The sequence below is a fragment of the Stigmatopora argus genome, chromosome 14 (genome assembly GCF_051989625.1).
Source record: "Stigmatopora argus isolate UIUO_Sarg chromosome 14, RoL_Sarg_1.0, whole genome shotgun sequence".
Taxonomy (NCBI): domain Eukaryota; kingdom Metazoa; phylum Chordata; class Actinopteri; order Syngnathiformes; family Syngnathidae; genus Stigmatopora; species Stigmatopora argus.
This window is the reverse complement of record NC_135400.1, coordinates 17,065,282-17,079,538: the sequence shown is the minus strand read 5'-3', so window position 1 is coordinate 17,079,538 and position 14,257 is coordinate 17,065,282. Positions and strand designations below refer to the sequence as shown.

General features: G+C 42.3%; 2 protein-coding genes across 3 annotated transcripts; one reads left to right on the top strand and one right to left on the bottom strand.

Annotated features, from left to right (window-relative positions):
• Positions 1-269: 269 nt before the first annotated feature.
• On the top strand, positions 270-7,789 carry slc27a1a (solute carrier family 27 member 1a). Of its 2 annotated transcripts, none has more exons than XM_077619441.1 (13): positions 270-433; positions 1,904-2,071; positions 2,702-3,096; positions 3,170-3,337; positions 4,423-4,492; positions 4,582-4,673; positions 4,753-4,862; positions 5,423-5,632; positions 5,688-5,814; positions 5,896-6,033; positions 6,182-6,346; positions 7,048-7,194; positions 7,270-7,789. In XM_077619441.1, exons 2-13 carry the CDS (start codon positions 1,905-1,907, stop codon positions 7,425-7,427), a joined length of 1,947 nt encoding a protein of 648 aa, XP_077475567.1. In that variant the 5' UTR covers positions 270-433; position 1,904; the 3' UTR covers positions 7,428-7,789. The 2 variants fall into 2 exon arrangements, with proteins under 2 accessions (XP_077475567.1, XP_077475566.1); XM_077619440.1 differs by lacking the exon at positions 270-433 and adding an exon at positions 1,116-1,535.
• Positions 7,790-8,555: 766 nt separating this feature from the next.
• trim35-13 (tripartite motif containing 35-13) lies at positions 8,556-12,855 on the bottom strand. The gene is made up of 6 exons (XM_077619442.1): positions 12,640-12,855; positions 11,743-11,838; positions 10,176-10,406; positions 10,084-10,106; positions 9,434-9,552; positions 8,556-9,177 (listed from the first exon to the last, which is right to left on the bottom strand). Exons 1-6 carry the CDS (start codon positions 12,850-12,852, stop codon positions 8,642-8,644), a joined length of 1,218 nt encoding a protein of 405 aa, XP_077475568.1. The 5' UTR covers positions 12,853-12,855; the 3' UTR covers positions 8,556-8,641.
• Positions 12,856-14,257: the final 1,402 nt, after the last annotated feature.

Sequence of the window (14,257 nt, the reverse complement as noted above, 5' to 3'; positions counted from 1 at the left end):
ATAACAAACATTTTCAATTTCTAACCGAAGCACATTTTCACTTTTTGTGATGTCATCAGACGTCCAATCGATTTGAATTCCAAAGGGTGAATTTGATGCCATGATTTAAGAATTCATTTTCAAAAAATTCAAACCTTATTCAGTCGCTCCATTGGAAAATATGACATAAATAAACAAACTACAGCAGTTTTCAGTATGAGATTGAACTGAAAGGCATTCCCATGGTGGAGAACTTGTTAACCAGGTGGAACACGTACTATATACGCTTAGGGAACTGCCCAATCTTGTTTGGGTAAATGAAGTCGTAAATGGAGTGTCGTTTTTTGGTCGTTACGTTTGTAGAATGCAGGACTTCATTGTACGCTAATGTACTCGGTCAGTAGGACTTTTATTTGGACTCTGGGCTTTGTTTTTGGGGGCCACAAGAGTACAGGTATGTTCTTAAACTGCTCAAGTCAGGTGAAGGAGGGAATGTGAGCTTTTGTGCGAGCATGTGGTGCAACAGGTCGTTATTACGCAGGTTTCCTGTGTTTGTGTGATTGTTTGAGTCACTTCCTGGTAGCTTTAGCAATGCTTCATGATTGTATAGTGAGCAATATTCCTTTGGATTTGGGATTTATAGGTCATTATGTTTTCAATTCACCTTATAATGGAAGAAAAAGTGACTTGCAGGCTTGTTATAGCATTTCATTTTAGTTCACCCAAAACGTGGTCTATATAATATATCTAATGACTAATACCGGGTCATTTATGCTGATTTTGGGGAGACATTTTCGAGCAATTCATACAAAATATCACTACCAAAACAGTCCAAACTACCAATACAGTCCAAACAGCTTGATATGTCTTTATGTTCAATGCGGCAGTGTTCTGAATTTACTCAATTAATTAATTTTATAGGTCAAAAGTGGAGTGTTTCGAACGATGTGTACTATTTTCAAAATATTTACGCAACATTTAGTCATCCGTGCCATTGGTCGTACCATTCATCAACATCTGACAAATATCATTCGATTTTTAAGAGGCGGTGTGAAATTGTCCAATAGCAACCACGTATTGCTTGACAAGCATCTCAGTTGACCAATAGGAGTGCTTCCTCTCTGGTGCTAGGGCGGGGTCTCATTGGCGATGTCTCTCTTCAACATGGAGTACAGAAGGAGGAAAAAATGCAGGAGGACCACCCTAAGAAGTTAAATACGCGCAATTTTATGTAGCTTAACTATGCGGATATGAACAATGGACTCTCGGTTGTAAAAGGCGTACTCGACTCCGGAAAAAAATCACGTACGTCGGGCGACATTTGACATGTCAAGCCACTCTTTTTTTTGTACTGAAACCACGCGAACCGGCGATATGCAAAAGTCTTGATAACAAAACTAACAACACCCTTTGAATAGTAAGCCTCTTATCGCTAGGAAGGGCCGCACCAATTCGGAAGTATATATTGAAAACATTTACATGTCGCCGTGACCCCCCCCCCAGTTAACTTTGGGTTATTGGGTGAAAGGTAACACCGCCAAGGCTGTTTACTTGAGGTAAGTTAAGTTCATTCATGCTAGGCTAAGACACGTGACCTGTTTTATTAACACTTATTACATGTTCATTTTACGGGTAAGTTAAGTTCATTCATGCTAGGCTAAGACACGTGACCTGTTTTATTAACACTTATTACATGTTCATTTTACGCCGAACTGTCTCCAATGTGAACGTAAATTCAGGAGTGGTCAATATACCACCCACGCTTGAGTCATTTCTATTTTAAACATTTATCACGTGAATGAGCCCTCAAAAGTGTTTTGTCTAGCTGTCTCCTTATCTATGTTTGTGTTATCTATGTGTCAATTGCAAGTCTATCGTTTGCTTTTTTCTAGCTGTCGTTTATCTAATCTTGTCTTTCTTGTAGAATGCACAATGCAGCGAGTGTGTCAGCGGCTCTGGTCTCCATGGGACTGCTACGTCTCCTCGGGGTGTCCTGGCCCTGGAGTTTAGTGGCAGGACTTGGGGTTTATTTGGGTGTCAGCAAATGGAAGTACTTCTATGTGGCGGCGCGGACATTCAAAAGAGATGCTACGTAAGTTGAAGAAGCCGACCAACTTTGTTCCCAGAGAAATTCTAAATGTGTCCTTTCTGTGTAGCTAAAAATGGAGGCATTTATTTGACACATTTTTATGTTACTTTTCACCTTGGAAAAATAAGCGTCACACTTCAAATAAAAGCCTAAATTAACGAAATAAGTCGATACCACTAGGTGGTGGTGATGAGCTCGACACACGGGAGCCAATGGCAAAACGCGAAAGTCTGTCGTTGAGCAAGCGACTCGTCGCTTGTCGCTGATTGGCGAATAATTTGGAAGGACGTTATACACTTTCTGGTGTCTATTCTGATCAAAACTTTGCTGAGGCAGACGTTTTTGTGGGGATTAACGGAGATATTGCTATTAACATATACTTATAACAACATTATATTTTAAAAAAATCTTAAACTATACAGTTTTACGTGCACAAGTGCGAAATTTCACATGTGCTAACGTCTCGTGTCCCCTCAGCCGCAAGCTAGCTCTTCGCGCTAGTTCTATTTAAAATGAACGCACATTACGACGGTGTTGGTTATCGATACGTCGCCGTAGTAACGCTCTTCGCTTACGGAAGAAAAATTCTTGACAATATCTCATCTGTTATTTTTCTGACTTTTCTCTCCGCAGGGGTTTATGCGTGCTGCTCAGGGTCAAGCTAGCTCTGTGGCCCTACATGCGCGACGACAGCAACGTCCTCCTCATGTTCGCCCAGACGGTCAAACGCCACCCCAACAAAGTAGCGCTGATCTACGAGGCCACGGGGGAAGCCTGGACCTTCACCCAACTGGACCAAATTTCCAACGCGGTGGCCAACTGGGCCAGAAGTCAGGGTTGGATCACCGGAGACGTGGTGGCCCTCTTCATGGAGAGCCGCCCGTTGCAGGTGGCGCTCTGGCTGGGCTTGGCCAAAGTTGGGGTGGAAGCGGCTCTCATCAACTTCAACCTCCGCACAGACTCGCTCGTTCACTGCATCGGAGTGTCTCGCTCCCGGGCCATTGTCTTTGGGGCGGAGCTCGCCGATGGTACGTACAGTATTTGAACGTCACGATTGGTCTTTTTATACATAATAATAATTATTTTTTTCCTGCATTTCAGCCATAATGGAGGTCAGCGCCTCCCTCAGTCATTCCATGCAGAGGTTTATTACCGGAGACCCCAACACCAATCACGAGGCCTTTTTGGGGGCCACGCCCTTGGATCCAATTTTAGCGTCCATGCCGAGACATTCCCCTTTGCCCTGTGTTAAGCACAAAGGCATGAATGGTTAGTGGCATTCACTTTTGGATTCATTTATCTTCCATAATACTTTTATTTTTTATATTCTATGCCAGGAATGTCAAACTCTTCTTTGCCACGCTGTAGATTTGTTTTTCCTCCGAGGACTGTTATATTGGCCAAGTCATATACCGTATTTACATCTACTGGTGAAAAAGACTATAGCAAGTCTTGTGCGCATATAAGCCGTTCCCTTGATTCAGTCATCTTTTTTGTTGTTGTTACAAATAGGTTTGGTATTTGATCTAAAATTGTTACAGTTACACAGTCGATTCAGTGATACTTAGGGCTCCAGACTAATCTTTTTTTGGGGGGGTCTTGATAGCATCTAAGCTGAATTTTGAGGGTTGAACATATTCACATTTCCAGTCATTTTAAAGATATGTCAAATAAATATACAAGCAGCAAATTTCTGCATTTTGGTGGGGTTAAGGGGTGCAAAGGTTTGTCAACAATGACAAAGAAAAATCAATAATTGTTTTCAACTTCCATAAGGTCGCATGGGAACTGGAGACTCGTCTAAATAGATTGGAGGATAATTACCGTATTTTCACGACTATAAGGCGCACCCTCAATGAATGACCTATTTAATTTTTTTTCCATATATAAAGCATACTGGATTATAAGGGGGCCTGTCTATTTTGGAGAAAATTTAAGACTTTTTAAGTGCGCCTTATAGTGGTGAAAATACGGTATATTTTTATTTTTTAGGAAAGTATCCATTCATGTAATGTTAATTCAACTACAGCCAGATTTTTACCTCAGTAGGCCGAGAGGAACATTTAGAAAGGTCAAAGGAATGATGATTATCAGGCAGTGGTGAGGCCAGCCGTGATGAGGAGCTTGGACACGTGAGGACCAATACGCGACAGAGCTGGAGATGCAGATGTTGAGGTTCTCTGTAGGACTCAAGGTCAGTTAGGGCGGCTAGGACTACAAATGACAGAATGAGAAAGACAGACAATGTTACATGTTTTGAAGATTTTCTTATTTTCATTTTCCTTTCTTTCGGTTTCTCCTGTTTCTTAATTGTTCCTACCCGTGACTAAAATATGCAGCTTTCTCCTCTGCAGACTGTTTGTTTTACATCTACACCTCTGGCACCACCGGCCTACCCAAGGCTGCTATTGTCGTGCACAGTAGGTATGTTACCCTTTGACAAAACAATAACAAAAAATGAAGTAGCACGTGAATATCCGTAGAAGTCTGAGAATATTTTTGTTGTTGTACAGGTACTACCGAATCGCTGCATTTGGCTACTATGCGTTTGGGATCCGCCCGGATGACATCATCTATGATTGTCTTCCTCTCTATCATTCCGCAGGTTCCATTGATGACTCTTTGGCGGCATTTTTTTTCCCGTCCGCGTGTTACTGATTCGCATTTACTTTCCTCTTAAACAGGTAACATCATGGGAGTCGGCCAAAGTTTGATACACGGTGTCACGGTCGTCGTCAAGAAGAAATTCTCAGCAAGTCGCTTCTGGGATGATTGCATCAAGTATAACTGCACTGTAAGCGAACGTGTTTCTGTTAAACTTGAAGCGGCCATTTTTGTAGTTTTTTTGTGGGCTAGCAGCACTAGCTTGACTTTCGTTGGCATAGCAAAAGAAATACACATTCCACATTTTTGCTTTATTATTACAAATGGGAAAATAGATTTGTTATGATTACAAAGTGTGTTTTTTTAGTATATTAAACAAAATCATAAAAATCATAGCCCTTTTCCTATCTATAAAACTCTATTTTATATATCCCATGAATGAAAATGGGTGGATTTACATGAACTGAATTAACAAGGTAGTATAATGACTTATTTCCCCTCTCACTTGAATCCATGTCATTTGTATAATAATAATAATAATAATTGGACAAAGGTTTTGTCATCATTGACAAAAGTCTAATTGTCGAGTCAATGATGATGACAAAGCCTATGTCCGATTATTATTATTATACAAATAACATGGATTCAAGTGAGAGGGGAAAAATAATACTTGATACTTGAATTAGAAAATATTATTCCAGAGTGGCTTCTCTAGGTATTCACTCTTTGTTTTTTTTTTGTTTTTTGTAGGTCATCCAGTACATTGGCGAAATCTGCCGCTACTTGCTTTCTCAACCGGTGCGCCCATCAGAAAAGGCCCACAAGGTCCGCCTGGCCGTGGGAAACGGCCTGCGTCCCAGCGTGTGGGAAGCCTTCACCGAGCGCTTCGGGGTGCCGCGAATCGGAGAATTCTACGGTGCCACCGAGTGCAACTGCAGCGTCGCCAATTTGGACGGCAAGGTCGGCAATCGCCTCGGCGTTTGGGAAAATTGGCTCAAGCGGCCTCCGTTTCTAGGTGGGGGCTTGTGGATTCAACAGCCGCATTCTGCCCAACGTTTACCCCATCCGTCTGGTCAAAGTGCACGAGGACACCATGGAGCTGGTCCGGGATAGCCGAGGCCTCTGCGTGCCCTGCCAACCCGGTGATTCCACCGACCGATCTGCTTTCCTCTACGTGGTAAAACGACTTGAATGCTAGCCCCCCCATCACCTCTACTTTCCAGGTGAGCCGGGGCTCCTGGTGGGCCGCATCAATCAAAAGGATCCGCTCAGGCGATTTGACGGCTACGTTAACAACGAAGCCACGAACAAGAAAATCGCCCAAAATGTCTTCAAGAAAAATGACATGGCCTATTTGTCAGGTTAGCGGCGGAAATGCGCGTCTTTCAGAAATGTAGTCATTTGAAAAATGGAAAACTCAACTTTCTCGACCATACGATTCTTTGTGTCTGCCACGATTCGTTTATCTTTAGGCTCCTAATAATATTGAAATGGCGGCGTCTCTTGTAGGTGACGTCTTGGTGATGGATGACTTTGGTTACATGTATTTCCGAGACCGCAGCGGCGACACTTTCCGCTGGCGGGGCGAGAACGTGTCCACCACGGAAGTGGAGGGCATCCTGAGCAACATCTTGAATCAGACCGACGTGGCGGTCTACGGCGTGACGGTGCCTGGTGAGCGAGCGCGATATCCGTATTTATTACAGCAGGGGTCGAAAACAGTTTTGACAGAGAGAGTCATAAACAATTCCTAATTTTAAATGTTATTCCTTCAGAGCCATACTCAGATTTTTTCATTCATTCATTTTCTGAACCGCTTTATCCTAATGAGGGTTGCAGGGGGTGCTGGAGCCTATCCCAGCTGACTCCTGGCCTGAGGTGTGGGGACACCCTGAATTTAGAGTGTCCAATCAGTCTAGCATGCATGTTCTTGGAATGTGGGAGGAAACCCACGTAGCCCCTGGGAGAACATGCAAACTCCACACAGGTGGACCGACCGGGATTTGAACCCAGGAACCCAGAGCTGTGAGGCCGATGCGCTAACCACTCATCACTGCGCCGCCTACGCAGATATATTGTGATAATATATATATATTTATTTATTTAAGATGATAAATATTTATTTAAATTTATTTCAAATGTATTTATTTAGATAATATATATTTATAAGTAAAAAATGCATGAAAATGTGTGCATTTTTTACCACTTTTAAAGTAAAACAAAGTCAATTCTTTTGGCAATATTGTTTCACTATTGCTAATCAATGACAGTATGCATGCAGAAGAGTCTAATTGGAAAAAAGAATTATGATAAAAGCGGCCTCAGGCGAGGTTACACCCTTAATATCAGCTTCAAGATAGTTGATGTTCTCCCAGGTGTGGAAGGGAAGGCCGGCATGGCCGCCATCGCCGACTCCAACGGCACTTTCGACTGCGACGCCTTCCTCCAGAGAGTTCAGAGCGCCCTGCCGCCGTACGCTCGGCCGGTCTTCCTACGATTAATGCCGACCGTCGACACCACGGGTAAAGCGCGGCCGACGACTTCCCATTCTTCAATTGTGTCTCATATATCGTTTTTTCTTCTTCACATTTTCTCAGGCACTTTCAAAATTCAGAAAACCAGGCTGCAGAGGGAAGGTTTCGACCCACGTTTTACAAGCGACCGGATCTACTTCCTAAATGTGAAAGTCGGCCGCTACGTGGCGATTGACGACGGGCTCTTTGCGGACATCATGGAGGCCCGAGTTCATTTATGAGGCGGAAGTCTGGAATTTTAACCCTTCAGGGAACAGAGGTGTCACGACTACACAACCAGGCAGCATTGTTACAGGTGACTGTATTTTTGTTGTTTTTAACACTGTAGGAGTAATTTGCCGCGTAATGCGCAGGGCATTTTTTTTTTACCTCCTTGACCTCACAGAACCTTCGCCGTAAATACTTGAGTAGTCTTTCTAAGTTTAGGAGCGCAAAAGCGTTGCCAGGTCAACTTTGTCACAGGGAACTAGAAATTATTCTCGTAGGGTTACGCGGCGTCGTGAAGGGAGTTACGAGGTCAAATGCTAATGATTTTAATGCCGGGGATCGAACAAATTAATCCATTTTCATGTCCGTACATGTAAAAAAAAAACACCTTTTTAATGTGCCTTATGTCAAAGAGGAATGGAGTTTTATGGGGAATTTATTTTAAGATTGGCTCTCATAGGACATGTATAAGTGAAATCATCTGGAAGTAGGAAGAAAAATAATATATACATCTTCAAAAGACAGCTTTTGTGTGAACTCCGAATTAAAGTTTTAATCTAAGACAAAGTTTGGAGTTGGTTTCTTTTTGTTTGGAACGGTAGTTCTCAAAATGGGGTTAACACTCGAGTAGAAAGGTTTCATTGCGTCATACTTTTTCTTACCGTGCTCGGGTAAAAGTTCAAAATATGGTTTTGGAGTTTCTTTCATAAATCTCGTTTTGGTTGAAAAGATTTTTTTAAATTTTTGTTATATTCCATTTTAATTCCTTTTGGGTTGGCATAAATGTATTTTTTGTCTATACACTGAAAAACTATAACTTGGCTGAATTTAATCATCTGTGCGGGCCACGTTTAATGATATACAGTAATCCCTCGAATATCGCGGTTAATGTTGACCAAACATGGCGGTGATAATCGAAAAATAGCAAAGTTTTTTTTTCTTTAGTGCCGAGTCCTAGTAGCAAGAGTAGCTTCCGCTTACGAGTTTCAGCGTGGATTTTCACATTTTTATGAACTTAAAAAAATAATCATTTTTAAAAAAGAATACTGGAAAAATCGCAAAGTAGTGAATTGCGCGATAATGGGGGGATTACTATGTTCAACATTTGCCGCAAGCGTATAAGAATAGAAACTGACTAGGAGTGCTTTTAGCGCTTTATTGCGAACGCCACACAGTGGCTGACCCAGCACGGCCCCCGGTCTCAGGACCGAGTTTCACCCGACCCTCCTCAGTCGGTGGATAGAGTCAGTTTGGCGGGCAGGATGGTCAGCGGGTGCTCTTTGCAAGCCGTGCAAAAGTAAGGAAAGGCTCTGGGCGTAATGACGTCGGTGAAAGTGAAGAGCGGCTCCCGTTCCGGGGGGCTGTAAAAGGCCACCTTTCCCCGGTCCATGTCCAACAGCACCCTCACCACCTCCGGCTTGGCCTTCACGTTGAGCGGCTGCCACGGCGCCGTGCAGGCCTTGTACTCGTCGTTGCGGAAGCGTACGGTCCAGAAGCCCTCGGCGGGCGTCAGCACGTGTTTGCCTTTGCGGTTAATGGACTGGCTGGCCACGCCCACCACCCAGTAGCTGTTGTCCTTGACCTCCACGCACCAGCTGTGGCGGCCTTTGGTGTAGCCTTCGGCGCCCAGCATCTCCGCGCTGATGTCGAAGCGCTCCGGGTTGTTGGGGAGCTTGAAGGTCTGCGAGGTGTTCTGGACCGCCGTCAGGTCTTCGGATAGGATGAAGCAGTTGGCCGCCGTGTTGGGGTCCACGATCACGGGGCCTGGGGGAGGAAGGACATATATTTTGTGCCGTTATTTACGTTATCCGCTAAGGAAGGCATGATCGCGTATTTTTGCACGTGTGGCAAAATGGCGATTGTGGGGGTCGAGGGTTGGGTCCCAGCTGTGTGGGGTTTGCATGTTCTCCCCGGGGCTTGCGTGGGTTTTCTCCGGGTACTCCAGCTCCCACATCCCAAAAATCAGGCATGCTAGGCTACTTATGAGTCTTAGCGTCTTATCATTGAGTAAGTGACTCACTGTATTTGACAATTTTCTTCATCTTCTCCCACACTTGGTACTTGAGCGTACCCGTGTGCTTGGCCACGTCAATCAGAGCGCCGAACAATTCTTCGGGTTGCATCGAGTTTATCCACGTTCTGGGAAAAACAACTTGATGATCAATCAACCTCTTGATTGTTTCCTCTTGTGTTAATATATAGTAGAAAACGTGAAAAAATTACATTTAAATATTTGGTTCTCATTAGTAGACTTCTATATAAAAGAAAAAAGTTGAGCTTTCTTAATTATTTTCTTGATTATTATACTCTTGTTTCTACTTGTGTTAATATATAGTAGAAAACGTTTTTTTTACAATATGCCTTGTATGATTTTAATTTATACAAGAAATAATGTAATGATCACATTACATTATTTCTTGAATAAATTAAAATCCAAGATATATTGTAGAAAAATGTTTTCTACTATATATTAACACAAGAGAAAACAACAAAGAGAGCATAAAATGAAGAAAGCTCAACTTTTTTCTTTTATTTAGAAGTCTACTAATGAGAATCAAATATATAAATGTAAATTTTTTGTGTGCCCTTGTTTTGTGCTGCACAATTGCACAAATAAATAATTTTACTTGAATTACTTCTATGTTGGATAGCTTTGAAATGGAGGCTCACCTTCTGATGATGTCCTTGTAATTCTGCAAAGACGATAAAACAGGAGTTGTTATGGTTCAGAAATTGGGAAAAAAAAGTGAGTTTTCCCCCACCTTGAGGAAGGGGATATCTTGCAATTGCATCTCCTCCTCCACCAAGTGGATGACGTTAGAGAGCGAGGTCAGTTCTTGGTCCAAGTCCTCGATCCTCTGCTTAATGGCCAGACTCTTGTGGGCCTCCTCGGCTTTGAGGGCGGCCAGCCTGGCCGTCTCTTGCTCCCTCAGAAAGAGGTGGAGCGCTTCAAATTCTTTCTTGATCTGCATTTCCGCGTGCTCCGCCTGGTTCTGCGTTTTGGAGATGTTGCTCATGACTGGAAGGCGACCAACTGTCATCTGAGATGGCTTTGCCCGTCCGTCATAGTTTGAAAATGGACACCCGCGTTCTTATTTTGAGCTCACGAGAGGCCGAAAAGGAGCATTTTTTACGTTACGGACAGAATCGTAGTACGGCCTACTTGTGTCAATCATATTTTTTTTTATTTAATAAATCTTTAGAATTAATATATTTGTTTAAACAGTACAGACACTCCTCAACTTACGAACGCAATTGGTTCCGAGCGATTGTTCATAAGTTGAATTTGTTTGTAAGTTGATTTAGTGCTATATTTTGTATTATAATTTATGTTTAAGGCCTATATAAGTATATTGAAGGTTTATATAAGTGCATTTGTATGTTTAAGGCTTGTATAAGTAACACGCATTGGTTTGTACTGAAAAAAAAAACATTTAATAAAATGGAGAGAATATGTACAGTACTGTAGAGAGAGAGATAGATTTATGTATTAGAAACTGTCCAAAAGCACTTCCGCATTGCAACGAAGAAGGTAGATGCTGGGTGAGCTGAGCTCTCACAGCGCCAGGCGTCGGTATTAGCGGCGGAAAGAAGTACTACTCCGAAAAAGACGCGAAATACAAAATTGGACTTGCGAACATTTTTGGACTTAAACGCAATTTGCAGACATGTTCGTATGTACCGTTGTTCGTAAGTTGAATGTTCGTAAGTAGGGGAGCGTCTGTATTTATTTTATTTTAAATTTAACCTGTAAATGTTAGCCAATTTTTACGTTACGGACAGAATCATGGTGCGGCTTACTTGTGTCAATCATATTGTTTTTATTTAATTAATCTTTATATTTGTTTAAATATTTTTTTTTTTTTAAATTTAACCCATAAATGTTAGCCATTAATAGATAAGCAGTCCCAGATGGGAAAATATGTTCATTTTTTGTTGTTGTTGTTTTTTTTTTTACAAAATTTGCTGAAAATAGGGGATAATTTAAATTTAGGAATTATTTTTATTATTATTTTTAGCAATTGGGATTAATGTAACTTAAAACTAGATGCAGCTAGTCGCTTCAAAAATGCTGAAGATGTGCTGTAGAAAACCAGGGTAGATCTTTAATGTATTTAAAAAAAAAATCAAAATTAAAATGCAAAAATAAATTCAAATACATCTCTTTTCCCTGATTCCAGTTGTCTAGTTACCAAATAAAAGCGGAAGGATTTCAAGTTGCCCCTTGCATCCATTGATTTATTTATTTATTTTGGGGGGGCGGCCCTGGGAGTCAAAAAAGTTTTTCCGCCCCTGGAGTAGGTCGTCTTTTTTGTGTTTGAACAATACCTTAACGTGCTCGTGCATGTCCTCGCACACGGTTTTGGCTTTCTTGTACTGCCATAAATTCTCCTTCAAAGGCAGCAGGGCGCTTTTTAGCTCCTCCTACCCGGAAGAGATTGGACAGATAGGTCAATAGGCGGCGGTGTTCGGGGAGGGGGGCTCCAGTTTCACCGTCCCAGCAGCCACAGTCAAACCCAAAATATCAGTCTATAATTAGAACGGCAATAATCCCTGATAACCATCAACATGCGTATTAAAGTACAAAATGTTGTATATTAACTTCCTTAATAACTTCCTTTACAACTCACAAACGCAACTTTTACAAGGGGAACATAATCATTTTTATTAATTAAAAAAAAATCTAATCCAATAATATAAATATGTATGGAAGGATAAAATGGGTAAGATTCTGCACAAATTAAATGAATATATGTATCATGAGAATAAAATACAAAAATGTCAGTATTTGAACAAAAATATTAAATTAAATGCAGTCAAAGTCAAATCAGGGTGGAGTGACATTTATACCAATTAAATGTATAAATCTTTTTATATGAGGGTTTGAACATTTTATAATAGACAGTGCAAGATTTGATTTTTTAAAATTAAAATGTCATTAAAAGTAGAATAGGGATATCTGTTCAAAATACTTATGTTGAACATAAATATACATACGAGGGTTAAAAAAAGTTTTATAATTAAATCAAATTTGAAAAATAGTAGTAGATATGACATTATAATCACAGCCCCAAAAAAATAGTAACAGAAATTGATTTTTTTTTAAAAACTGCTTCGTCTCGTTCAAACAAAATAATTAAAAAGCAACAAAATTCAAAGGCCAAAAATGAATATCATGAATCTCCATCGACCTTACGACCGTTGCGATTATTGACAAAGGCTTACTTTGCAATCTTTGGCGCCCTCCCCAATAGGATAGAGTCTATGTCCACGGTGGTCCGCCGCCTTCCCGCAAAGCCCACAAATGGGCTCCAGGTCCTCCAGGCAAAAGAGCGTGAGCTTCTCCCCCCTGTGCTCGCCGCACGCCTCGGGGTGGCTCATCCTCCCGGCCCCCGGCGCGAAGGCCTCCCGGGCCCTCGACAGTACCATTTGATCCATGGACGAACGGGCGGGAAGAGAACGCGGGTCCACCGTCTTCCCAAATCTAAGGGATCTGATGTGGGCCACCCGAGAGGTCAGAATACGCCCCCCCCCCCCCAAACGGGGCGTTGGTCAGCCCCGCCCCCTTCCCGGCACACCCCCAAAACGCCGTCGGTCCTTTAAGCCCCGAAATAAGTGTTAAGCCCCCCGGCTCCCGGAGTCGTATCCGATGACGGGCGGCGTTGTTGGAGCACGCGCGTCCCGCGTTCTCGAATAAACGGCGCCTTTGGAAATAGAACGGAGACGCTCCGCTCGCCAGCTCGTGTGTCAGGACATGACAGCGGATGGAAGAATTGATGATGGACAAATATTTGCCGTCGTCGTTTCCTCGTTATTTGAGAACGGTGAGGAAAAGTGGGCAATTCGGCGGACCGCTGTTCAAAAGTTTGGGCTTGAAACCCTCAGATGTCAAAAAATGGTAAAGGCTAAAATGAAATAATTCTTCATGTAGAAAAGTAATTTGCTCTTAAGAGTTTTCCATTCCATCCAATACAATGCATCTGGGAACGCCCACTTTTTTTCATCCATTCTGGTTGTGACATCACAACCAGAATTGATGATCATCAGCTAGTACATTGGCGTTTATTTTTTTCCATTTTAGCCTTGTCAACGTCAGTAATGGTTAAAAACATAAAAATAACCCATTTATTAATAAATGACCATCACATTTCCACTCCCGTATTTTCCGGACTATAAGTCGCATTTTTTTTTCATAGTTTGGCTGAACCTGCGACTAATCCTCGAGTGCGAAACGCTTTTTTTTTTTAATCTATGACCACTGTTAACTTTTGTTGAAAGCTATAATTATCTGAAAAAAAACTTTTTAACACATATTTCTTCTTTCTTCCTGCTTAAACAGATTATAGCCTGCCTAAAAATGCGACTTATACTCCAGTGCGACATCTGTATTTTTTTTCCCTCTTCATTGTGTATTCTTTGCCTGCTGCGACTTAGTCCGAAAAATACGGTAGGCTAGTTGCTAACACGCTAACCCGATGGGCACATCGTGTACCCCTAATCCCCGCACATACAGTACAGTTTACACGCACGCCATCTGTTGACTCCCATCACTTGGCAGCTGGACCGCATTAGGTGTGCACCCGCACCCCCGCGGCCCGTTCGAACAAAACGGCAGTTGACTCGTCGGGTCCGCCGGGACGAGCGCGGATGAACATCACGTCACGGAAAAGGCATGCGTTTGGCTCGGGGCGTATCCCAAATAAAACAAAGGCGCAACCTAAAGTTAGGACGGCGTGGTTAATAGATCACGCCGCGCATTGTTTTCGTTTCACCTGCCCGGTTTTCACGTGTCGCCAACCTATTTTGGGTGACGCGTCAGGCCGAGAAATTTCTTCCACCTCGA

What these genes read in the sequence shown, in the direction of transcription:
- slc27a1a (XM_077619441.1), top strand. Translation starts at nt 1,905, where the DNA reads ATGCACAATGCAGCGAGTGTGTCAGCGGCTCTGGTCTCCATGGGACTG. An exon ending in TAAGCACAAAGGCATGAATG is followed by an intron (nt 3,338 to 4,422) that starts GTTAGTGGCATT and finishes TCTCCTCTGCAG; the next exon opens with ACTGTTTGTTTTACATCTAC. An exon ending in CTACGGCGTGACGGTGCCTG is followed by an intron (nt 6,347 to 7,047) that starts GTGAGCGAGCGC and finishes ATGTTCTCCCAG; the next exon opens with GTGTGGAAGGGAAGGCCGGC.
- trim35-13 (XM_077619442.1), bottom strand. Translation starts at nt 12,852, where the DNA reads ATGGATCAAATGGTACTGTCGAGGGCCCGGGAGGCCTTCGCGCCGGGG. An exon ending in ACATGCACGAGCACGTTAAG is followed by an intron (nt 10,407 to 11,742) that starts GTATTGTTCAAA and finishes TCCAAAACGCAG; the next exon opens with AACCAGGCGGAGCACGCGGA. An exon ending in GAAGAAAATTGTCAAATACA is followed by an intron (nt 9,178 to 9,433) that starts GTGAGTCACTTA and finishes TTCCTCCCCCAG; the next exon opens with GCCCCGTGATCGTGGACCCC.